General features: G+C 43.1%; 1 protein-coding gene across 6 annotated transcripts in view; it reads right to left on the bottom strand.

The window, feature by feature from the left end:
* Positions 1 to 2,953: 2,953 nt before the first annotated feature.
* Positions 2,954 to 26,485, bottom strand: part of LOC138246637 (guanylate-binding protein 1-like) — a 58,473-nt gene continuing 34,941 nt past the window's right edge. For 4 of the 6 annotated variants that reach the window (XM_069201353.1, XM_069201354.1, XM_069201355.1 and 1 more), the window contains 5 exons: positions 23,813 to 24,093; positions 21,496 to 21,708; positions 20,396 to 20,498; positions 4,387 to 4,580; positions 3,222 to 3,584 (listed from right to left, as the gene is read on the bottom strand). In XM_069201353.1, the coding sequence (XP_069057454.1) occupies positions 3,366 to 3,584; positions 4,387 to 4,580; positions 20,396 to 20,498; positions 21,496 to 21,708; positions 23,813 to 24,093 (1,010 nt within the window). In that variant the 3' untranslated portion in view covers positions 3,222 to 3,365. Of the gene's footprint in view, positions 3,585 to 4,386; positions 4,581 to 20,395; positions 20,499 to 21,495; positions 21,709 to 23,812; positions 24,094 to 26,485 lie in introns of all 6 variants that reach the window. The other 2 variants (XM_069201352.1, XM_069201351.1) reach the window with 1 other exon arrangement.

Consider the following 26,485-nt stretch of genomic DNA (forward strand, 5'->3'; position numbering starts at 1 on the left):
AGTTTAGTATAATGCTTTGATTTACTATACCATGTAATTCTATATCTCCGGAGCCCTCCATTGGATCTCTTTCGTTGTGGTGTCTAAAAATACATAAAACTACAGTCTATTTTTAAGACTAGTGTTGGATTTCTTTGGTGTCTTGTTGATTTCTTCTTCAATTAATTTGCTGCTGTTTAAATGATTCAGGAGTTGTTTCTTTGGTTTCTTTGTTTAATCCTTGCTGCACAGAGCCAAACCTACCCAGGGTTGCGCTGAAGATTTTACAAAGAAACCTAAGGGCTGGGCCGGACTGGCAAGATGAAAGCAGCCCTGACAAAGTTTGTCAGACCAGCCCCCTTATGGTGCATTGCGAAAATGACCACTAAAATGGGTTCTTCCCCCGCCCCAAGAACATTTGGGAGAAACAGTGCATTCTGCAACACATTTTTCATTACATATTGAATGGTATTAGTTTTTAAAGCATAGTAAATGATGACCTTACAGTGCACTAGGATACGGCAATCTTTAAAGGGGTTCTTCAGTGACTCTCTCACCATTACCCCCTGACATCATCCCTCACCTCTCTCATGTAGTTAATTTGTTTTCGTAGCACCTCCCTTACCAGCATAGGGAGTACTTTACATCACACACGCATACAGAGATAATAAATCATATATGTGTAAATCAGTGTATAGAAAATATTGTATAAAAAACAAGGAGACTACAAGGTGTAGGATTCACTTGTCATCCCTACTGGTTGGCATCTTTTAAGAGTGCTTGGTCTGGTCAAATATAAACCCAGCATTCAGAATGTATCACAGTGGTTAGGGTTGGCTTTGCCAAAAATGTATGTCTACTAAAAAAAAACCTTTTTACCAAAATTAGGATAATCAAAGACTGGTAGAAAAACATAACCTTGTAACCTGTAGTATGGAGTTTGCATGTAGCTCTTTGATGGCAGTTCATAGCGCACTTTGCTAGATTATGATTGTAACTTATAAACTGCAAAGTAACAAAGGGATCTCTGTGACAAAAGCAGTATCGCTTTGAGCACTGAACATAAAATACTGTTCTGTGATCGGCACAGTACTCGGTCCTTGCAGCAGGCATATTAACCCTCTGCGCTACCTTAAATTAGTCAAAATTGCCCCTAGACAAAATTCCGATCTCTTTCCAGCAGGTAGATTAATCACCAGAGTTATTTTACCACTTTTATTCTTGCCTGAAAACTGTTGGCTATGCAAGGAACTCTGCTGCGCCTTTAAAACTGCTTCACTGCTACAAAACCGGTCCCCCAGTAACAAAAGCGGCCTCCACAACCTTCCAGCCTCCCGGGGAAATGCCCAAAACCCCCTACAGCGAGTCCAGCCTTACCTAGGGGTTGGTGAATGTATTACACTGTGAGGTTGTACAACTGCACCATATAATACACCCCCCCCCCCATTTCCTCATAAAATGTTATTTAATGGCTTCTGACTTGGTCTTATGAAGATTCAGGCAGCACCAATCGTACATCTTGACCCTTTTAATTGTTTTAATTAGCGCATCAACGTTGCTCAATACTGTGCCTTTTAAAATTTGATTGAGACTAGTTCAAAATTAGAAGTACAGTTTAGAACATTAGCTCATTTTTGCACTTTTGAAACTTCGTGTAAACAGAGTTTTAAAAAAAACACAAATTCTGCGATGCAATTGTTCTCTGAACTCTCAGGAAGCTAATCTGATAAGTCCATATATCTGAGTCAGTTCTAACATTTTCACTGTATACTGTCTATCCATACAAGCACATGTTCAGCATTTTCCTAAAGTTTAAGTGTGGATGCATGCCTGATTTATATGGGTAGCGAATTCCTTAAGTGCATTAGGGCCGCAATGCCAATAAAATAAGGAATATTGTAAAAGGTACATTGAGGGGAGTATACTGTAGCCCAGGGGGCTCTGATCTACTCCTCCAGATGCCCACAGCGGTCATTTACACCACGCGGCTTTGCTACTCACTCACATGGTAGTCTGTTATCTTGGCCACCAGTCATTTATTTTATTTCTCCTGGAATCTGAATTGTATCTTTGAGAGTCATGCGTGGAGTTGTGATGCATGGTTGGGACCTTGTCCCACACACATGATATCTGAAGGTACACACTAGTAGCAATTCAATGTTACATGGAGTCTCTTCCTCTAGGACACATGGATCAGACCTTTTCCCACACAACCAATATCTGTAGGCATGCTCTAGTGGAGGTGGCATGGGTCATTGGCATCCTGGCCTCAATTCATGCTTTGTATTTCCCATGGAATCAGAATTGTGTCAGTGTGAATCATAAAGGCATGTGTGATGCGTGGGTCAGACGCTGCCTCTCACATGTCATATCTGGAGATACGCTCTAGTAGCAATCCCATGGAGTCTCTTTCTGTAGGGCACATGGTCCGATCCTGTCCCACACAAGAAATATCAGTAGACGTGTTCTGGTGACATAGTCCATTACTTGAGCCCCTTCCCGTAGGATGTAGACCTACAGATCAGGCCTGGTTATATTCATAAACATTAAAAGCCACGCTCCGGTGGAGACGACACATTCCATTGAGTCTCTTCCTGTAAGACACAAGGTTCAGACCTCATTCCCCCTATTTCTGAAGACATGCTCTGGAGGTGATTCAATGTTAAATTGTTTCTTCCTGTAGAATGCATGGCTAAACTCATGTCTCAAACTAGGGATATTCAAAGGAGCCCTGTTGTACAGGAGTGTTCCATTCATCCATTCAGTGAGCCTCTTCTTACAGGACACATGGTTCAGGCCCAATAAGGCACACTCTACGAGAAGTCACTGTATTGGCCTTCCATGTGCATGTTCCCTGTGGATAGGAAAACTGTTGATAAGAAATATCCCGGTCAGTGCCCCTCCCCAACTTTCCTTAGAGCTGAAAAAATGTAACCGAAGTGATATCCACTGGACATGAATTCAGCAGAAAGAGTGACAAGATAATGCTTTTATTCACAAAGCTTCAAAACACACAGCTATAACGCCCCTCCGAAGGCCCTGATCGGAGGGCATTCTGTGCACTCCTGCCCCCCCCAGTGAAAACAAGGGAGACTTCTATCACATCCCTAGCGAGGTAGACTAAACAGCTTACTTCTCAGTCTTAGTTCATCACTTTTGCGGTCCTGCATTCTAGGCCGTGTGAGACGTGTCCATTCACGGCCAGTATTGGGAGCTCCAAATAATTTCAACTCCACAGATTGGCCTGGAACCTTCACTGCAGAAATTCTCTTCATGAAATGTAGGCATGACAAGCAAGTCACCATCAGGAAGGAATATCTGTTGATCGGAACTGTTCCCATGAAGAACACAACACTCTTCGAATGCGTGCATGCTTGAGGTTAGGTTCAAATAAACCGACTTAAAAGGGATGTTCCAATACCAAGCAACTTGCCACCAATGCCTGGCAACACCATAGATGCGATTGATCCAATTCCCCCAAGAATATCAGAAAACCAGGAGGACTTGTTTTGAGCGTTTGCCAGCTCATTGCTCAAGCTTTGGATCTGGGACTGCAGAGCGTTGGCCTTCTGTTCGAAGCCTTCCATCAACAGTTTCTCTTGTTCCTGAAAGACAGCGGGTTAAATGTGGTAAACACGTTGGCTTTCAGAACGTAAAGGTAACATAACGGGGAGCCCTCGATTGCCTATGAAAATCCAGAGGTAGAATTACACAACTAAAACTGCTCTACATAGAAAGAGCAGGGAGACATATGTGTTAGGAAATAGGAATAACAAAAATACATTTCACTAGAAAATTAGATTTATTGCAAATTGCAAAGGTACTTCATGGCCACACTAAACAGTAAATTGCATAAGCATTAGAAGGATGCATAGTTAAAGCACAGGTGATAGGCCCTTAGCACTAGAACGATTTAAGGCGAGATGTGGTATTAGATGGGTGGCTGTGATTCTAGATAGCAGAAGCATTAATAGTGAGTTCTGGCATTAGACGAATGACTAGTGATCCCTGGGTAGTTAGGGGATGGCTGGCGAGCTCTGGCATTACCAGTGTGTATGGAGAGTTCAGGTATTAGAAGGATGACTGGTGAGCCCCGTCAGTAGCAGGATGTCTCATAAGTAATGACATTTGAAGGATTTAATGGTGTGTTGTAGCATAAGAGGGATAGCCGTGAGCCCTGGCATTAAAAGGGCCTCTGGCGGTACAGGGATTAGAAAGATGACTCTTAGGCAATAGCATTTGAAGCATGTATAGTGAGCCCTGTGTATCTGAAATGTGACTGGTGAACCCTGAAGTTCCATCATTAGATGGCGAGCGAGCCCACGGTGTTGAATGGTTAAATTAGTTGCTCCCTAGATCTGGTGGAGTTTGCAGTCACCCTGCCTTACAGAGTGGACATGCCCATACCTTGAGTTTACTGGTCACCACTCTCTCATTGTCCTCCACAAGCTTCTTTCGGTCCTCTTCCATCTTAACCATCAGCTGCTGCACATGCTCCTCATAGCTGCGCTTCTGGTCCTCCAGTTTCTGCTGCAGCTCGTCCTGCTTCTCCTGCATCACCTGTCGCTCGCGCTCCGCTGCCTCTGCCCGGAGCCGCTCGGCTGAGGAGGTAAGGGAAGGAATTCAATGAGAAGTCACATTGTCTAGTAAAATAGGTCTAACCTGTGCATAAAAGTTCACAATATTTCTCTTTTAATGTTCATCATGAGTAGAGAGAATTAAATTTGAAACTTAAGATAACCTTGACTTAGGACAATTCTTGTAAAAAGGCCCCATATGTCCCTGTGACTGGCATCTACCATGCCAATGAATAGTGAGTGTGAGCTGGTCTGGGGCCACGTCAGGCTTTTTTATAGTACAAAGTCAAACTATTTTCCCAAATTCTCCCCTCCTTTTGGGAGTAGCAGCTCCGCCTGCAGCTACAGTGATTGTTCAGAGCATACGGAATATCCATGACCAACAGAATCTGCTCAGTGCCCTGACTATTGAAGTCCATCTGTTTCCCACTTCCTTCCTCCACAGTGATGGAATGTTCCCGTTCCAATATACCCATCACCTGCGCAGTCACCGAGGGTTCAATGCCGTCCGTGGTCAACATGTTCATCCTCCATATGGAGCTCCTTTGGGGTCTACTCACCAATAACAGCATCAAAATTGACCAAGATGCTGACAGTATATATCTTATATAAACCATACCTTATGTTGACCTATCGTTTAACTTCAAGGTATTCAGTTGAATTGTTTGATGATTAGTGTTATGGTGTTATATAAGCAGACCAACATTAAAGAGAGGATAGCAGGATATGTATATAGACGGGGTCCCACTACCCCACTACATTGTCCAGTGGGTTCTAGGAATAGTACAGACTTTGTGAATTTTCTGCTGCATCGCACATTCAGTAGATGGTGGGGGCACTGGATGCTCTACAGCTTTTGGCCTCCCTGAGTCTGCTCATCGCTCGGTGCAGATCCCACAAGGGTAGATGTGTGTACATGGGTTGCACTATTTGTAGAAGCTCTCTCTAGTGATTTTGCATGTTACTGTAAAGATTAGTCTTTAACGAAGTTTAGTTCCACCTTTCTTTTATTTCACATCCAATGTACAGCATCTCCAGCACAGCCATGAACAGCATCCCTGGCACAGCTTCCACCTTCTTCTCTCCTCCTACTCTCTCTCCCCAGCTCCCTAGTTCCATTCTAGAATACCATCTTCTCCTAAAGTTCTAGTATTACCTACTACATTACATAAATTATTAAACCATCTCTACACTTCTCCCCCTTATACAATATACAACACATAACAAAATAAAGAAAAGCATAATGAAAATGTCACTTACCCAGTGTACATCTGTTCGTGGCATCAGTCGCAGTAGATTCGCATGTTCTGCAATAGCTCGCCATCTGGTGTTGGGCCGGAGTGTTACAAGTTGTTTTTCTTCGAAGAAGTCTTTCGAGTCACGGGACCGAGTGACTCCTCCTTTTGTCTCCATTGCGCATGGGCGTCGACTCCATCCTCGATTGTTTTTCCCCGCAGAGGGTGAGGTAGGAGTTGAATTGTAGTAATAGTGCCCATGCAATGGAGTGACTAAGTATGCACTTATTTAAGGTTGAGATGATACATATATAAATAATTGAAGGTAACTTCCAAACTGCTACAGGCTCCCGGGGAGGCGGGTGGGCACATGCGAATCTACTGCGACTGATGCCACGAACAGATGTACACTGGGTAAGTGACATTTTCAGTTCGATGGCATCTGTCGCTGTAGATACGCATGTTCTGCAATAGACTAGTAAGCAGTTATTTCCCCAAAAGCGGTGGATCAGCCTGTAGGAGTGGAAGTAGTCTGAAATAATGTTCTTAATACAGCTTGACCTACTGTGGCTTGTTGTGCGGATAACACGTCTACACAGTAGTGCTTGGTGAATGTGTGAGGCGTAGACCATGTGGCTGCCTTACATATTTCTTGCATTGGGATGTTTCCTAGAAAGGCCATGGTAGCACCTTTCTTTCTGGTTGAGTGTGCCCTTGGTGTAATGGGCAGCTGTCGTTTAGCTTTAAGGTAGCAGATTTGGATGCATTTAACTATCCATCTGGCTATACCTTGTTTTGAAATTGGGTTTCCTGCATGAGGTTTTTGAAATGCAATAAAGAGTTGTTTAGTCTTTCTGATGTTCTTTGTTCTGTCAATGTAATACATTAATGCTCTTTTGACATCTAATGTATGTAGTGCCCTTTCAGCTACGGTATCTGGCTGTGGAAAGAACACCGGAAGTTCCACTGTTTGATTTAGATGGAACGGTGAAATAACCTTTGGCAAAAATTTAGGATTGGTCCTTAGGACGACTTTATTTTTGTGTAGTTGTATAAAAGGTTCCTGTATAGTAAACGCCTGAATCTCGCTTACTCTTCTTAGGGAAGTAATGGCGATGAGAAATGCCACCTTCCAGGTTAGGAACTGTATGTCGCAGGAGTGCATGGGTTCAAAAGGTGGACCCATAAGTCTAGTTAGGACAACATTTAGGTTCCATGAAGGAACAGGTAGTGTTCTTGGTGGTATAATTCTCCTAAGGCCCTCCATGAATGCTTTAATGACTGGTATTTTATATAGGGAAGTTGAATAGGTAGTCTGCAGGTATGCAGATATTGCTGCAAGGTGAATCTTAATGGAAGAGAAAGCTAGGTTAGATTTTTGTAAGTGAAGCAAGTAACCCACTACATGTTCTGGAGTTGTGTGTAATGGTTGTATTTGATTAATATGGCAGTAGCAAACAAACCTCTTCCATTTACTTGCATAGCAGTGCCTGGTGGATGGCCTTCTTGCTTGTTTTATGACTTCCATACATTCTTGGGTAAGTTGTAAGTGCCCGAATTCTAGGATTTCAGGAGCCAGATTGCTAGATTCAGCGATGCTGGATCTGGGTGTCTGATCTTTTGGTTGTGCTGTGTCAACAGATCTGGCCTGTTGGGCAATTTGATGCAGGGTACCACTGATAGGTCTAGCAGCGTTGTGTACCAGGGTTGCCTTGCCCAAGTTGGTGCTATCAATATGAGTTTGAGTTTGCTTTGACTGAGTTTGTTTACCAGGTAAGGAAGGAGAGGGAGAGGAGGAAAAGCGTAAGCAAATATCCCTGACCAGTTCATCCATAGGGCATTGCCTTGGGATTGTTTGTGTGGGTATCTGGATGCGAAGTTTTGGCATTTTGCGTTCTCCCTTGTCGCAAACAAGTCTATCTGAGGTGTTCCCCAGAGTTTGAAATAAGTGTTCAGTATTTGGGGGTGAATTTCCCATTCGTGGACCTGTTGGTGATCTCGAGAGAGATTGTCTGCGAGTTGATTTTGTATCCCTGGTATAAACTGTGCAATTAGGCGAATTTGGTTGTGAATTGCCCAATGCCAAATTTTTTGTGCTAACAGGCTTAACTGCGTGGAGTGCGTCCCTCCCTGCTTGTTTAGATAATACATTGTTGTCATGTTGTCTGTTTTGACGAGAATGTATTTGTGAACTATTATTGGTTGGAAAGCTTTTAGTGCTTGAAAAACTGCAAGAAGTTCTAGGTGATTGATATGCAGTTTTGTTTGATGTACGTTCCATTGTCCTTGTATGCTGTGTTGATCGAGGTGTGCTCCCCACCCTGTCATGGAAGCATCTGTTGTTATTACGTATTGTGGCACTGGGTCTTGGAAAGGCCGCCCCTTGTTTAAATTTATGTTGTTCCACCACAGAAGCGAGAGGTAAGTTTGGCGGTCTATTAACACCAGATCTAGAAGGTGACCCTGTGCTTGAGACCACTGTGATGCTAGGCATTGTTGCAAGGGCCTCATGTGCAGTCTTGCGTTTGGGACAATGGCTATGCATGATGACATCATGCCTAGGAGTTGTAATACCATCTTTGCTTGTATCTTTTGTGTTGGATACATGCGTTGTATGAGGGTGTTGAAATTTTGAATTCTTTGTGGACTTGGAGTGGCTACTCCTTTTGATGTGTGTATTATGGCTCCCAGGTATTGTTGTACCTTGCGTGGCAGAATTTTGGATTTTGTGAAATTGACGGTGAACCCTAGTTTGAAGAGGGTTTGTATGATATGATTCGTGTGATTTGAGCACTCTATTAACGAATGGGCCTTGATTAGCCAGTCGTCTAGATATGGGAAGACATGTATTTGCTGTCTTCTGATGTGTGCAGCGACTACCGCTAGACATTTGGTAAAGACTCTTGGTGCGGTTGTTAATCCGAAAGGCAGTACCTTGAATTGGTAATGTATTCCTTTGAATACAAACCTTAGGTATTTCCTGTGCGATGGGTGTATTGGTATATGGAAATAAGCATCCTTGAGGTCTAAAGTTGCCATGTAGTCGTGCAGCTTTAGCAATGGCAATACTTCTTGTAGTGTGACCATGTGGAAGTGGTCTGATTTGATGAAAGTGTTGACTACTCTGAGGTCTAGGATTGGTCTCAGTGTTTTGTCCTTCTTTGGTATCAGAAAGTACAGTGAGTAAACTCCTGTGTTTATTTGTGTGTTTGGCACTAATTCGATTGCATTCTTTTGCAATAGTGCCTGCACTTCTATCTCTAGGAGATTGGAATGGTGTGTTGTTAAATTTTGTGCTTTTGGTGGTATGTTTGGAGGGAACTGTAGAAATTCTATGCAGTAACCATGTTGGATAATTGCTAGAACCCAAGTGTCTGTAGTGATTTTCTCCCATGCTCTGTAATAATGACCTATTCGTCCCCCCACTGGTGTTGTGTGGAGGGGGTGAGTGACATGTGAGTCACTGTTTAGTAGTAGGGGTTTTGGGGCTTTGGAATCTTCCTCTATTTCTAGGGAATTGCCCTCCTCTATATTGTCCCCGAAAACCTCCTCTATACTGTCCTTGGTAACTGGACGGTGTGGCTTGTGAGGTGCTGGCTTGTGTGCTTTGACCCCGAAACCCCCCTCGAAAGGGCGTTTTACGGAATGAGCTGTAATTCCCTCTGCTCTGCGGGGAGTAGAGTGCGCCCATGGCTTTGGCAGTGTCCGTATCTTTTTTGAGTTTCTCAATTGCTGTGTCCACTTCTGGACCGAACAGTTCTTTTTCATTAAAAGGCATATTGAGAACTGCTTGTTGAATCTCTGGTTTAAATCCAGACGTTCGGAGCCATGCATGCCTTCTGATAGTTATAGATGTATTAATTGTCCGTGCAGCTGTATCTGCAGCGTCCATGGAGGAGCGGATCTGGTTGTTGGAGATGGCCTGTCCCTCCTCAACCAATTGTTTTGCCCTATTTTGGAAGTCTTTGGGCAGATGTTCAATGAGATGTTGCATCTCGTCCCAGTGGGCTCTGTCATAGCGCGCAAGTAGTGCCTGGGAGTTCGCGATGCGCCACTGGTTTGCAGCTTGTGCTGCGACTCTCTTACCAGCTGCATCAAACTTGCGGCTTTCTTTATCTGGGGGTGGTGCATCTCCAGATGTGTGAGAGTTGGCCCTTTTTCTAGCTGCTCCTACAACAACAGAGTCTGGTGGCAGCTGTGTTGTGATGAAAGCCGGGTCCGTAGGAGGCGGCTTATACTTTTTTTCCACCCTTGGTGTGATTGCCCTACTTTTGACCGGGTCCTTAAATATGTCTTTTGCGTGCCGGAGCATACCAGGGAGCATAGGCAGGCTTTGGTAGGAGCTGTGGGTGGAGGAGAGTGTGTTGAACAAGAAATCATCCTCGACCTGTTCTGAGTGGAGGCTTACGTTGTGAAATTGTGCTGCTCTAGCCACCACCTGAGAGTACGCGGTGCTGTCTTCTGGTGGAGATGGTTTTGTAGGGTATGCCTCTGGGCTGTTATCTGACACTGGGGCGTCGTATAGGTCCCATGCGTCCTGGTCTTGGTCACCCTGGCTCATGGTGGTGTGAGCTGGGGAGTGTGATGGCGTTTGTGCTGGTGAAACGTTAATCACGGGCGGAGGAGAGGGTGGTGGTGTAACTCTTTTCACCACTTTTGGTTGTGGTGCTTGTTCCGTCTGGAACTCCAACCTTCTCTTTCTCCTAATGGGGGGAAGGGTGCTTATTTTCCCTGTCCCCTGCTGAATGAAGATACGCTTTTGCGTATGGTCCGCATCAGTTGCTTGTAGCTCTTCCTCAAACCTATGCTTCTGCATTTGGGAGGTTAGCGAGTGCTCTTCTGTATAAGAGCCTGAAGCTGGGTCGCTTGCAGTTTGTTTCGGCATCGAAACTTTGTCTGCGTGTTTTTTCGGCTCCGAGGTGACTTTTTTCCTTTTCGGGGCCGAAACCTCTCGGCGTCGATCTGTTTCGGTGCCGCTGTCTCGGCGTCGAGCCGTGTCCACACCGGCATCTCGGTGTCGAGGCTTGTCTCCAGCACTTTCTCGGTCCCGAGAAGGCTGCGTGCCGGTGTCTCGACCGGAGTCGGACGATCTCGGCACCGTTTGGGCCTTTTTCGGTGCCGACGGTCGGTCACCGATTTTATGGGTTGAGCCATGGCCTGGTGGCAGTGGCGTCCCCTGGGCCTTGTAAATGTTTCTTTGTGTGGTTTTCGACGTCTTACTCACGGTTTGTGTATCGTCGAATCCTTCGGAGTCTGAGTCTTGGATCGAGAAGGTACCTTCCTCTTCCTGTTCCTCGAACTCCCGTCGGGCTGTCGGTGCGGACGCCATTTGAAGTCTTCTGGCTCGACGGTCTCGGAGTGTTTTTCGGGACCGGAACGCACGACAGGCCTCGCAGGTGTCTTCGCTGTGCTCAGGTGACAGGCACAGGTTGCAGACCAAGTGTTGGTCTGTGTAGGGGTATTTATTGTGGCATTTGGGGCAGAAACGGAAAGGGGTCCGTTCCATCGGCGTTCCTCAGCACGCGGTCGGGCCGACCAGGCCCCGACGGAGGATCGAAAAACTACCCCGAAGGGCACCGGAGCTCTTCGATCTTCGATGCGGTGTTGAATGTAAGTACGCCGATCCCGAACGCAACAATACCGACGAAAATCTTCCGAAATTAACTATTTTTTCTGTTCCGAAACTCGGAGCGACAGGAACACGTCCGAACCCGATGGCGGAAAAAAAACAATCGAGGATGGAGTCGACGCCCATGCGCAATGGAGACAAAAGGAGGAGTCACTCGGTCCCGTGACTCGAAAGACTTCTTCGAAGAAAAACAACTTGTAACACTCCGGCCCAACACCAGATGGCGAGCTATTGCAGAACATGCGTATCTACAGCGACAGATGCCATCGAACATAAGATTATATACATAGAAATAAGACAATAACATTGACACAAGCTACAATAAAAGTTCTATAAATAACTAAGAAACTTTGCATTTTAACAACTTAATGATGAACTTTACACACACTTCCCATACTCCAGGAAGAGCCATCCTCTAAAACTACCACATTTCTTTTGACCTCCTTCACACGTTGAGGAGTGAAGTACTTGCTGTCCCCCTTCACAACTATTCCACTTCTCCTTGTCACTACCCGATCTCCCTTATTTATGTGGCCATATTTTACACACATTCTTTTGTTATATTGTTGGATACTTTTCCTTTGCATCTCCTCTACTCTCTTTACCATTGCTTCCCTGTGCACTCTTACATTCCTTTTAGTCTTTAACCAGACCGGGCATTCTTTCACACCAGGCATTCTCCCCTTCAGAGACACAAACGGTGCCACCCCAGTGACTGAATGTGGAGTTGTGCGATATGTCCACATCATTTTACATAATTCACTTTTCCAAGAGAGATGATTAGCCAAGGATAACTGAATACTATCCATTATCAGTCTGTTAACCCTTTCAACCAAACCATTGGCCTGTGGCCGAAATAGAGCAACTCTTTCATGATTAATACTCATTCTCCGTAAATATTCCACCATTCTACGTGACACAAACTGTACCCCATTGTCAGACACAATAGTTTTCGGAATTCCCTCTTGTAAAAAAACTTCTTCAAAGAATTCTATGACTCTTGTAGTGTCCACCTGGTCAACAATTTTGATTACAAACCACTGAGTGGTAGTCAACAAGTACAATAATGAACTTGCTCCTAGCACCCAACTTAAAGATGGGACCAATGAAATCTACAGCTAGTTTTTCCCAAGGTCTTTTTGGAAAAGTCATGGGAGCTAGAGGTGTTTGCCTTAAAATCTTAGTTTTGTCACTATTACCACAAGGCACACAATGTTTCACTGTCTCTTCTACTTGTTTGTCTATATCTGGCCACCAGAACAATTGTCTTATTTTCCTTTTCATCACACCTCGTCCTAAATGTCCCTGGTGTGTTATGTCAATAATGTGCTTTCTAACCCACTCTGGTGGTACAATTTGACTCTTCCTATACAACCTACCCTCCAATATACTCAGTTGATCCTTGATCCTAAAGTAAGAAGACACATCACTATCATGTTCATCCTCATATGTCCACCCGTTAATTATTTTACTTTCCACTTTATTCATAACCAAATCGCTCGCTTTAGCATCAGCCCATTCACTTTCGCTCAAGGCCAGTTCACCCAAGATAGTTCCCACAAAATTCTCAACTACCTCACTCACGATTTCATCCACTTCCACAGGCATTCTTGATAAGCAATCCGCCACCACATTCCTCTTACCTTTTACAAACTCCACTTCAAAATTATATTCCATTTTAGATAATAACCATCTTGAAATTCGTGGTGTTACATTCCCCTCTAAACCACGCCCCCCTTTAAAAATATAAATCAAGGGCTTATGGTCTGTCTTCAATTTAAAAGGCACTCCCCACAAGTAAAACTTGAAATGATTGATTCCCCAGCAACAAGCCAAGGCCTCTCTCTCAATTACAGAATACGATAATTCTGCACCCTGCAAACGTCTGGAAGCAAAACCTACAACATACTCATCACCGTCCTTTACCTGCGTTAAGATCGCTCCCACTCCTACATTGCTCGCATCCGAAGTTACATATGTCTTTGCTGTTACATCAAAGACGCCTAAAGTAGGAGCACTCAAAATATATTTTTTCACATCCTGAAACGCACATCTGCAGTCCTCACACCACTCATATGTTACTCCTTTCTTCATCAATCTCCTTAAAGGTTCTACTATCTCCCTGAAGTTCCTTATGAATTTGGCACAATACTCTGGAAGACCTAAAAAAGATCTCAACTCATCCTTGTTAGTTGGCTCTGGTGCTTTCTCAATTGCAGCCACAATACTTTTCTTAGGTCTAATACCATTTCCACTAATAGAGTGTCCCAGATAAGTTCCTTCAGATTTTCCAATTTGGCACTTCTCTTCCTTAATGGTTAAGCCTCTCTTCTCCAATCTGGACATCACTTCCTCAAATAAGTGGTTATGCTCTCTTTCATCATTACCCACAATTAAAATGTCATCCTGAAAGCATAACACTTTTTCCAAATCCCCAAAAATCTCCATCAGTCTTTGGAAAACAGCTGAGGCAGAGGCTAATCCAAAAGGCATCCTCTTATAGCGAAAAGGCCCCAGAGGCGTGACAAAGGATGTCAAGTGCCTAGAGTCTTCATGTAAATTAATCTGATGATATGCTGAAGACATATCCAACACACTAAAAATGCACCCTTTACCTTTTACAGACAACATCTGGGAAATATTTGGCAACGGTTGTCTGTCCACCCAAATATTTTTGTTCAAATCTCTAAGGTCGATGCACAGACGAATCCTCCCCTCTTCATTGGGTGCCACCACAATTGGAGCAAGCCATTCTGAAGACTCGACAGGTTCAATGATGCCATCCTGCAAAAATCTATCCAATTCACTTTTTAAAGGGTCTTTCGTCAAGTTAGGTATGCCACGTACTTTATGAACAACCGGTTTCGCACCTCTCTTTAATACAATTTTATGGGAAAATCCTCTCAAGACGTCCAATCTCGGAGAAAAAACTTGTGGATGCTTTTGAATCAAAGGATGACGAGAGTTTTCATTAACTTCACAAATTTTCCCTTTTTCCATTAACATCACAGGCTCTTTGGCATTGGGATTCAGGACTATCCCCAAATCTTTCTGGTGACGCCAACCCGATAGATTGGTACCAAAGTCTGTGATATATATTCTTCCTTTCACTGCTCTTCCTTTGAAAACAATTTCTCCTCTCCCACAATTCCTCATAAGTTTTTCTCGCAATGAGGGTAAACAGACTCCCAGAATCTACCAACAATTTAACTGGTATGTCATTCAATAACACTTGAGCATGAGGTTTCTCTAAAACACTTGTACTTTCCAGATCAACATTGTGTATCAAATTCTTTGCACTTGCAGTTATAACCATAGGCGCTGAATCAATGACATTTCCTTCCACTGTTAATATTATTTCTTCCAAATTTCCACATACGTCCTGTATTTCTTGAATTGCACGTCCGCCACCTTCGTTGTTTTTGAATTTACAGACTTTGGCAAAATGCCCTCTTCTTCCACAATTGCGACATATAGCGGTTTTTGCAGCACACATTTTGCTTGATGCAATGTGCCCAGGTGCTGCACATCTATAACATTTCACTTCCCTTGAATCAAATCTTCCTCGATTCAGGTCCTCCCAGTCCCTTGTCAATTTTTTCTTCACTTCCTCAAATGGGAGTTTGCTCTTATCTCTTACTTCATTAACAATATTCTGTTTTCCATCTTTATTTGAACCATCCATTTCCAGTAGCCATACAGCCGTGTGCTCCATAGTTTTAGCAATTTGTATAGCCTCATCCAAATTAGAATCTTTCATTAGTAATTTCTCCCTTATCTTTTTGTTGTAGGCACACCTTACAATCTGGTCTCTTATCAAAGAATCAGATAACTGTTCGAAGCGGCAAGACAATGCAAGACCACGTAAGGTTGCTACATATGATGCTACATCTTCATCAGCATTCTGCATCCTTGAAAAGAATTTATAACGTTCTAAAACTAAGTTAGTTTTAGGTGTAAACTGCAAATCTAGCATTTGTAAGGACATTTCGAATAGATTGGAAGGCTGACCATTACCCATACCTAAGGAAACCTCAGGTAGGTCCTCATAGATCCTTCTTCCCTCTATGCCTAAATGATGAATCAGAATTGCTTGCCTTCTGATTGGACTGTAACAATCACCTCCAATTGCTAGCAGGTAGGTAGAAAACATCTTTTTCCACTGTTTCCATGGAATGGATGGCTCTCCAGGGGTTGGCAAAAAGGGTGGTGGTGAAGACATATTTTGATCACCCATAATTTGTTTAGATCGATATTCAATTCTATAGTTGTAAATATTAATCAATTATATTAATAATTTCAATCTATACACTTTTTTATATGCATAACTCATAACTTTTTTTTTTTTTTAGTCTTTTCTTAAAACAATCTAGGACCTATGTAAAGTCTTTCTTCAATTTCTTCTAGTAAGTCCCTTTTCAATTTCAATTTTCCAGATGAAGGTTAAGTGAAAGACAGAGACGTTAGGTGCACACGTGAGTTCTTTTCTTTTATTTGTTTAATCATCCGTATTTTATTTGTGCAGGTTGTTTTCATTCGCATAAGAAAGCCGCATTAATCGTGCTCGCGGTATGTTTGTATCCAAAATGCTTTCTTTCACAAGCTGTGTGCGCACGTCGCTAAGGAAACGCCGACAGCAGCACGTGCAGTGCTCGCGGTGTGTCTGTTTTTGAAAATGCTGACCGCTAGCACTGCCGCGAGCGCCACACCGACCGCTGTGTGCATACGCTGGCAGAGAAGCGCTGGCAGGAGCACGCGCTTACTTCGGTTGAAGATTTAAATATATACACACAGTCCTATACAGGCACGCAGGCGTAGACCGTTCAAAAGTATTATTAATTACCCTTATAGAGCCGCCCAAATTTAATTAATTATATATGACAATAAAATACCTTGACTGTCCTCTGCTTCAAGCATTCAAAGTCTCAAACACTGCCTGCTGCCCTGGCTGTCCAGCACCTACTTCAAGCTCAACCCAACCAAGACAGAATTCCACTTATTTGTCAGAAACAACAAGGAACAACTAGTTCATTCCTGACTCAATGGCACAGCTAATTCAAAGCCAAACCTTTATCCGATACCAAGGCACTTGGATTAACCCTTCGCACCAACCTCACCCGGAAAAAGCACATTGCCAATAAAGGAAAGACAGACTGGTAACAGCTCTCTTTACTAAAGAAAGTTGAATCATTCCTCTCAGAAAATGACTTCAGAACTGCTGCAACGACTAAGCGGAGCCTGCGGGAGCACACGGGGACCGCGGTGGAAGCCTTAATTGTAGTCGCAAACTGAAAAATATGGTTGTGGTTGGTGCGGTACAACTTGGTGACCCTTTTGATGGATCCATTTTTCTTGTTTGGAAGAGCAGCAACAGGAGTGGGAACATTTTAATTGAAACTACTGACCTTCTCTTCAGGTTATATTAACCCACGAGTACAGTGTTCATTAATATTTTATTTTTCCTCAAGTGTAATAAAAATATGTAATAAAAAAAAACCTGCAGTTCAAGCCTTAGTACTTTGACATCTAGATGGTGACCACACTATGGTACATGCCCTCCTACACTCCACGGGGGCATCGTTAAGGGTGTCCTACATGATGTAGCACACCTCACGTGAGCCCTAAAGAAAGAGGACTACATCACTTGACGCAGCTCCACTTGCAAGTCCCCATTATCTTCAAAATCACTGCATAACTTACAAAGCCAATACAACCAGCCACCTTCCTATATACTTTTGGGGGGAAAATAGCTTTATTTTGAATGCATTGTAAAATGTGATAACAATCAATGCATACATACATTTGTCATCAAAATCATACAAAAATGAGCGACCATGCCATTTCAATCTTGCAGATAGCTGGCTACATACAGTGAAACTCCAGAAAACGAGAAATATTGAGCTCATATGAGCTTGTTTTCATGTCAATAAAAGATCCAATGTATGTGTCTTGTATCTACATAGGCACTGAATTATTTTTAACAATATATTCTATCCATCAAGAAATATGGATGAGGATATTTTTAGGAAACGGTGTCCAGGGATGGGTACATGCCCCCAATGTATAGTGACTCATATCTTCATGAGGAGGAGTGCCAACGATGTCAATTTTCATGTGCTTTTAGGGATGTCTTTTTTGTACCCCAGGAAGGGATAGCAGTGGGGAGGAAGGCGTTTGTGCCATCAACAGTTTAGACAGCATCTACAATATGACCACCCAAAATGCTGCAATCGATAGAGAAGCCTACGCCAGATGAAAGTAGCCTGCCATGGGATGGCGGCAACTCAGGCACTCCAGATCGCTAACATCCAGTTCAGTCTGGCTAGTGTGCAGTGCACATCCGCAAGAATTTAAAATGAAGACATGTATGTCTGCTATTCACGGAAACCTGTTGTGTCTGAGCAGCAATATGTCCAGACTTTATCATCCAAGCTTCTGTTAAGCTCTTCTTCCCATCGCTCTCTAACTTGTGACCCATGAGTCCCAACCTGGAGACTGCATTATGTAGTTTTGTAATCACATTCCGGGTGCCATATTGACCTCAAGAGAAGACTTAATTTTGAGCCGGTTAAGTTAGCCCATCTTTAGGCCCTTTGCCACATCATTAACTTTTGCAATATCCATCAAAGTGCCAAATCATCTAAGCAATGACCTTGATAAACACTTAAGGTGGCATAAAACTGACACCAGTCCCATGGCATCTATATTTCAAGGTCAGATAGTGAATGCACAACAAACACATGTAGTCTGAACTGGCATACTTTTTCATACTGGTTCATACCGGTTCGATCTTGAACTTGGTGGAAACTGCTGCAGCATCCATCCCTTTGCTAAGAGCCGATTCCAGGCCAGTTTCAGGAGGAGAGGAGCTGAGCCTAGCTGATGTGTGTTTTCCTTTCAAGGAAACATCCTCTCCTGGCTGAAGTCTGATAAACACTGTGTCTCTGCAGTGAACAGGTATGCACTGTGCTTCTGAATCCCAAGACACTCTGGAGGCTAGCTAACTCTCAAGTTAGCTACTCAATGTTCTCATCATGTAGCGCATAAAAGTAGCATCTAGGGTGCAACCATGCTAGAAATGTTGGTATTATTCTTGCTGTTAGTGACATGCACGAGTGCTGTTTTAATTATTTTCAGTGTGGCTATTTCTCATGTACTAAGCAACAGGCTGAGGCTGCTGAAATAAATACCTCTAAATATATTGTGTCTTTTGTTAGTGCAGTACTTGTGTGTGACATTCTAAAGTACAAAATTAGGTTTGTATTACCACTGCGTCCCTGCTCCCTTTACAGGAATGTTAATAACCCTGAAAGGGGACACTACATCGACAAGTATGTTGAGTGGGGTTGTGTGGGCTACAACATCCTGGACCTTCACTGTGAAGCGTTGGTGTATTGAACTAAGTTCAGGCGCCTGTGGGGGAGCCAACTGCTGTTGACCTAGGCCGGAGCCCTAGTTTATGCAAGATGGGGGGGCGGTGATATGCACATATATCAGTTTTAAGGTTGCAAAGGTGGGGGATAGTTCTGTAAATGTGGGTATCACGCTTGCAAAGATTCTTTTCAATCTCCAATAGAGAAAATTGTTTAGCGGGGAGGTTCCTCATCTCTGTCTAGATGAGCCTAATGTTAAGAAATGCTTTTGGCTCAGAAGAAAGAGGGATTATAGGGTTGACTCATATATGTAACTATAAGGAAAACATCTCATCTGTTTTCAATATGGAGTACCAGGCATGTGATGAGCGTGGGACCATACCAGAGTGTGAGGGAGGAGGTGGTGGTCTCTGAGCAACAATGGAGGAGTGTGGGGTCATGCCTACCAGGTCCTGTCCATTGTATATGTTGGCAGCTTAGTAACGTGACATTTCCAGTAGTATAGGTATTTAATCTAAGCCACTGCATAATTCCATTCCAAACGTGGAGCAGCAAAGACCCCCTCCCACATCTTATGGCAGCGTCAGCATCAGCATCTCCCAGCTCACTCTAGGCCATCGTCCGTCCCAGACACAGTAAGGATGGAGCAAATGGTGATAAAAGTGCTCATACAGAGTGTCTTCCAAATGTAATCATTTCTCTCATAATTGGATTGAGATTTGTCTCGGGGTGTTTAATGTATAAAATTATGTCATCCGCGGAAGCAGACTACGGTGATTATATTGTTCCCTCAAGATACTTATTAGAGAATCAGTTTCCACACAGACAAGAGCAGTGACACTGAGCAACCCTGTCGCGAAACCTTTGCAATCGGAACAGAGAGGGACAATGCACCATCGAAACACAGTTTTGCCGAGGTGCTGGTTTATAATATACCAAGCCCAGAAAACTCTCTCACGTGCACACACAAGTTTGTTTGTCAAACATAAAAGGCATGCTAGGGAATCAAATACCTTTGGGAGCTATAATATTATTGATGGGTCTGGAACATCAGGTTTGACCTGTCAAGCTACTGTGAAAGAAGTCGTAAGATTGTCGATCTTCCACGTGAAAAGCCAGATTTCTCGGGCAAAACTATATTCCTCATGTGGGATTTACTACTAGTAAAGGTAGGCTTTTGGTCTAACTATACCTCTGCGAATACCGAAAAGTAGTAAAGTTAGACTTTTGAGGTAAGTTAGACTTTTGGTCTAACTTTACCTTTGTATACCAAAAGGTAGTAAAGTTAGACTTTTTGACCTAACTTTACCTTTCGAAATTCGGGCACATTGATTATACAAATAGTGAAACTGGTTTGGTTAAGTACTCAAGTGGTTCATTCAATAACTTCAATCCATATCACTCTAGGTTCACCACAGAGCAGGAAGGGAGACAGTGAAGGTGGAACCATTCCAGGATCAGGGGATTCCCACCGACTTGGAAAATAATTCTGTTGGGAATACACAGAGCTGAGACCTATGGCCCTCATGCAAACAGCAGGTCTACGAGCACATCATTTCAAGAGCTCTGCCAGCCACTTTGCCCACTTCTGAGACCACTCACCTTCTATTGCCTTGTCACTCTCCGTCAGGGCATTGTCGGCCTGCAAGATTGATGTGGCCATGGACTCCTGGCCCTTCAAGAAGCTCTTGAGCTCGTTATCTGCCTACAAAAATCAATGAAATGGGAAATAAAATGATTGTGAGAGTGTGGCAAGTCATCGGACACCGACGTGGCAGAAGACACCAAGGGAGCCTATCTCCTGGTCTGGAGTAATGCATGACTGGTCTCATCTCAGGGTTGGTCCATGCTTGGATTTGTTTGGAGATCTAGGGGAAGATGTATGAAGATACTGGTCACTAAAAGTGATAGCAAATTCTGACTCTACATTTTGTGACCAGTATCCTATTTTGTGAGCCAATTTATGTAATATGAGCTCGGTTTGCAAAATACCAATAGGAAGGGGTCACAGAGCAAACTGCCTAATTTAATAGGCAGAACGCAAGAAGCGACTCCCCCCGACTGGCTACTGTGTTAAGGGGTGGGTGCCCTCCAGGGACAGTAGGCCACCATCCATGTGCCTGCATTTCAAAATTTAAAATTCCTTAACGGAAACAAACTGTTTTGTTTTTTTTAATCCATTTTGATACATTTCTTGCAGAGTTGGCAGTCATTCCCTGGGTCACTATTGACTCCATCTGAAGCTGCTATACTGATTCCCAATTGGACAGGGGCCGAAACTTGGTAGGTGGCCTCTTATCAATGGTTTGTAACCTGCATTAATGTCACCGAGAACACGCCCCTTCAAAACTGTGATTCAGTAACAATTTATAATGCCAGTTTTACAGATCACAAATTTCTGCCAACTCCTAAAAAGAGGATATTACATAAAAAGTAACTTTTTAGCAGTAGCAGTTTCAAACCCTTTGATGTAGCAAACTGACTGCAAAAATGTTTGGCACGCCTGGCCCAGACTTAGCATATGGTTTCCTTTTGTAGACTGGCCTTTGGATTTGTATATTTCTTTAATAATTATAATTAATTATATCTACGTTGTCTCACAAAGAATTGGCTAGGCTTTGTGAAACTGTGATTTGTGTTTTTTCTGGAAGACTTGGGAATCGTGGGGTGCCCCAATGCAGGCTGTTTTGGAGTTAAGTTACCTGTGTGCCCTTTCGCGGTGCCTGATTATATTTCATCACTGCGGCCTGCTGGTCTGCCATGAACTGCTGGTATCCCCCCTTCCTGGAGTACTTCCCTGATGAAATCCCTGCCTCCACCGACTGGAAGAGGTCTTTGATCAATTTCTGGCACCCGGCGGATGACTCACGCTCATTTCTTCGTAGGAATTGCTCTTTTTTAATTTCCAGATCACTCTGTTTTGGAGAATAACACAAGAAAAGAATTAACAGTGAGGCCAACTGCTAGGATTCTGGGCAATAGAAGGAGATAGTAGGAAGTGAGCCCGGTGCAATGTAAGAAACAATAGAAATGTCCACTTGTAGGTGCTCAGCAATCAGGTGGCTTGTGAGGAATCTCCCCCCCCCCCCACCAATCCAGACAGCAAATGTTCCTAAAAGACCCTCACAACTGAGGAAGATGCAGACCCAGGACAGACAGTGCATGACTTATGACCAACTTTAGACCCAAGTGACCTTCCAGGGTCACCGCCCATCTGGAAACCTCTCTATGAGCCTCCAAGGCTAACAGGACGCCAGCCAAGCCGCACCTAGATCTTTGGAAGCAACACACTGGGGACTCTTTTCAAGTCAAATGAAAGAATTTAAATAAAAAAAAAGGTCAATGTGTTTCTTTGATATTGCATACAATATTGTGCTTGGCATTTAAAGCGGTGTCTTGTTTTCAATTATCTCTTCTATTTCCTACAATCCCAGCGTGCAATAGGCCCTATGTTTCTTCTGCTCTATGGTTATTGGACGTGCGTAAAAAGCCACTGCCTAATTTAAGGGCACCCATCATCTTAGTCAGAATCCATATCTCACCAATGCTTTCTAAGTAAACCACCAAGTTAAATAGGAGACACAGTAAATAAAAAATTCAAGTTTCATTACTATTTAAATATGCAAGTTGACAAAACAGCCATCACATATTTTTTCTGCTATATTAAAACACCAGAATGTAGGGTGCCCTAAAGACTCACCTAAGATAAATATTATTGTTTTTTGTTTGCCAGAGAGCCCGAGTCCCTTTTCAAAGCAGTATGAAAACTCCAGATTGATTGAACAATTTAAAACAATTGTCACTGACTCAAAGCACTTTAGACATATAACAAACCCATGGAAGCCTAAATGATGTTTTTGAGGGGCCCGTCTGGCTCAGGTGCACTTGTATCAGCCTAGATCATAGACCAGATTTATTGTCTACATATTAAGACTGCTGCACATTTAGAATTGCAGCTTTTTGGTCCTGCCACTGATTCACAATTATCCATCTTTCCAGGCAGGAGGGACCTCACCCTTCTGCAACCTGACCACAAATCAAACTTACAAGCACCGTGAGTCTAGCACGTCTAGACTACTGGACTATGGTAAACATCAGTGTCACGAAGAAGTGCATTCTCAAACGTAAGACAATTTGGAACCAAGCGGCAAGACTCCAACTTAAACTAAAGATTCATGAACATGATATATCAAATCTGAAAGAAGTGCACTCTCTCCCAGTAGACCAAATGCGAAACTTAACAGTGCTTGTACAGTTTCAGTCTCATTCGGAAGAAGGACAGTAGTACCTAGAATCCTGACCATCCACCCTGTCCCCAGTCCAAACCTCAGATCTAATAACACAAGCCTGTCCAGCCCAGAGTAGAACAAGCTCTTGGGGAGCTCAGCTTTGGAATCCACTAAGCCCAATTTCCTCTAGACCAGATTTCCTCTTCGCCACTACCCTTTTTTGCTGGCCCGCTTTGTTTAGGTCTCCCTCTGTTCCTACACCTGATATAAACAGGCGCTCTCTCCATCTCCTCTATGCCAGCTGCAGTCTCCTGGAATGAATATGAACCTATTTCTGCGTCTCTTATTGTGCTGCAGGTGGCCTCTGATTACATGCCAGAACAATAAAAAAAAAAAAAAAAAAAAAAAAAAAGATAAACATAATTATTCACAAATCTTAAACAAATCCCAGCCAACATTTTTAACCAATATTTGAAATTCTCTCCAGAAATTGAAACCTTTTACAGGAACTTGAATTTTGATTTTTCTGTCCAAAACTCATCAGTGCTGCTCACTTTGAGATAAAGAATGGCATAAAAGTGCAATGAGAAACTACTAGGTTTCACCACGTCTGTACCATGCATTGGGCAGGACTGCAAAATCCCAAACGCAGTCTTGCATGCGGCTGATCCTATCACAGTATTTGAACGTGCGGAGATATAGCATATTCTTATTGGCAGTTTGCATTTGCTTTGCACTGTAAAGATCTATAAGAAATCAACAAGGATTTTCCATTTTTCGAACACAGTACCATAAGCTGGCCTTGGAACTCCCGACTGTCATCTTTAAATGAGCGGTCCATGAAGATCTGGATGGCGCCTTTCTCACAAACTGCGTGCAAGTCCAGGAACTCCTTCAGCGTATCAGTGGGAAACTTTACCCGCTGGCTCATCTCCTTCTCGTAGTGCGCCACGGCCTCCATGACAGCTGCGGAGTTCTCAATCTGCGCCAAAGCCAGCACTGCATTCTCCATGCAGGGCACTGCACCGCTCCGGATTGCATCCACATACGTCACCGCCAGATTCCCCAGAACTAAAATAGAAGGATAAATCTTATTTGAAATATTTTCCTTAAAAGCAACTTCCACGCTGGATAGGGCCACTGGAATTGGGTGCTTATCCAGAGGCAGAAAGCACTCAATAATTACACATTTACTGCATAATTCGTGATCTGCTGAGTGGAAGAAGTAAAATATATTTCCACACCTACAAATCAATAATTTTTCATTTTTTTAAAATTAAATATGTACCAATGACAGAAAAGCAATCTATATAATGAGGTTACATTACATCTGGTATGCAAAAGTAATGACACACCGTAAAGCACAAGTTTAATGACAATATTCTTGTGTACTGTAGCTGCAGGAACACACCTACATATATGTCTAGAATAGGAATCAATTCTTTAACAAATGGTAGATGAGAAATTTAAATATATCTAAATGAAATATCTGTCCTTAGCTTCAGCAAACACTCAAAAAGTGATGGGAGAAATGCTTCACTTTGTCTAACCACTGCCCATTTGCTCGGTGTAGCATTCAAATCCATCATTCATTTGCTACCGTGCCACCTCAGTTTGGACCCAGCCATGTGCTAATCAGTCTTGATCCATCTCCAAGAGCAACATCTCCAGAACTGGCAGCCCAGGTCCTCCCTGAACCAGAAGACAAACAACCAAGACGTGGGTCCCTTGGTCACTATGCCACTGGAACCAAGATGCAACCAACTGATACCCCCCCCAATCACAGCAAACCCAGTCTTGGGCTCCAGTTTGGAGAGGACCCCTGACTGGCAGTTCAGGCTGGGCTGTTCCTATTGCAGCAAGATGAAGTTTGATGTGTATATGGCTAGGTCTAATCTGAGATGGCATGATGGGCTAAGAACGATGGGTTGGGGTGCTGGCCCCAGTGGTTGCCAGTCGTTAGACAAATTGCAAGCGTTTCTCCCATCACATTTTGTGTGTTTTTCCTTTAGATTTAACTTTATAACTACTGCATTAAGACCTTAAAGTTGTGATAATCTGTGTCTAGGTTTATGAGCTTACCACGTTAGAGAAGTTCCTCAGTTCCATAAGGCATGCTTGTGTATTCGTACTTTTAAAACAAAGGCAAAAATGAAAAACAAGCATTTGCAATGCAATGGGTCTCGCGTTTGCTCGAGTAAGAGCCATTTGCGTTGTGAATTCCGAACTGGTCATTTCTTGCCACATAAATTGAAAATAAAAAGTAAAACAGAAGTTTGCTCGCAGTCAAACGTATTATCGGCAAAAATGAAATTATCCATGTAACAAGGTCGATGTGATGCAAAGCTCTCGACTACTGCCCAGCGAGATCGCACTGCATAGGAAATAAATAGAAAGAAATAGTTCAGAAACCATACAGAAAACACGGAGCCTTATATGTTTTCAGTAGTTGACCAGTGCGCTCGAGGATGGCTGAATACCTGAAAAGGCATGACATATGCATGTCTTCCACTAATGAAAGCAAGCACATCTTAAAAGGCAAGCCCACGAACCAACAAAGCTCATAGGTGTGCGTTGGGTGTGGTTACAAGCCCACAGAGAAATTACAGCAGGGACAGAGCGCTTGGCCCTTACAAGGGACAGAATCGCCATAAGACGGGTGAACGTAGAATCGTTTACAGTGGATCAATGGCAAAGAAGGTATCTTGAATGCATGGTTACAGGACTGATGCAGTAGGAAGTTGTAAAACGTCACCCTGATCTGACTACACTGTGCAAAGTCTGTGCATGTTGTCAAATATAAATTCAGCAAAAACAGTTTAAAAATGAATCATTATGCACAGACAACATGCTTTTATCCAAGGGGGAGGAGTGAGTCCCTAATGAAAAGAGGAAAATACAGTACAGCAGTTTTGATCAGAAGGGTAGATAGTTCACTAAGGATTAAAAAAAAAGTAACAGATCACCTAAGGGTCAGCTTACAGAAAAATGCCCACATTCATAAAGTGCACAAAACAAGGTTTGTACTTTGCCTCCTCCCTAATGGCTAAATTGCTTTGCAAATTGTATCATTAGTTTTTATTATTATTGATTTCTTGTTCAGTGTTCTGGTTAATTGCCCAACTCCAAGCAGCTTTAAACTATTCACAGAATGGGTCATCCTTGGACAACATAAAAAGGTGTGGAAAGCATGAAACTTCCCTTGAAGGTTGTCGGAGGGGGCGGACGCCCGCCAGCAGCAAGGCCGCACACCCCTACAGAGGTTGTGGAACTAAACAAGAAGATTGTTACCATGGATACCTTATACCTTTTGACTCTGGAGCTCAAAGGGTTCAGCTTTTACCAGGCACATGCATTGGCCTTTTCACCCCTTCATTCTATAAATGAAATATAATCTAAAGTTCACTACCCAATTTTCCACTGAGTGGCTGTGTTTCAACTCTTTGTTTAAGAGTCATTTTTG

This window comes from Pleurodeles waltl, chromosome 7 (genome assembly GCF_031143425.1).
Source record: "Pleurodeles waltl isolate 20211129_DDA chromosome 7, aPleWal1.hap1.20221129, whole genome shotgun sequence".
NCBI classification, from domain to species: Eukaryota; Metazoa; Chordata; class Amphibia; order Caudata; family Salamandridae; genus Pleurodeles; species Pleurodeles waltl.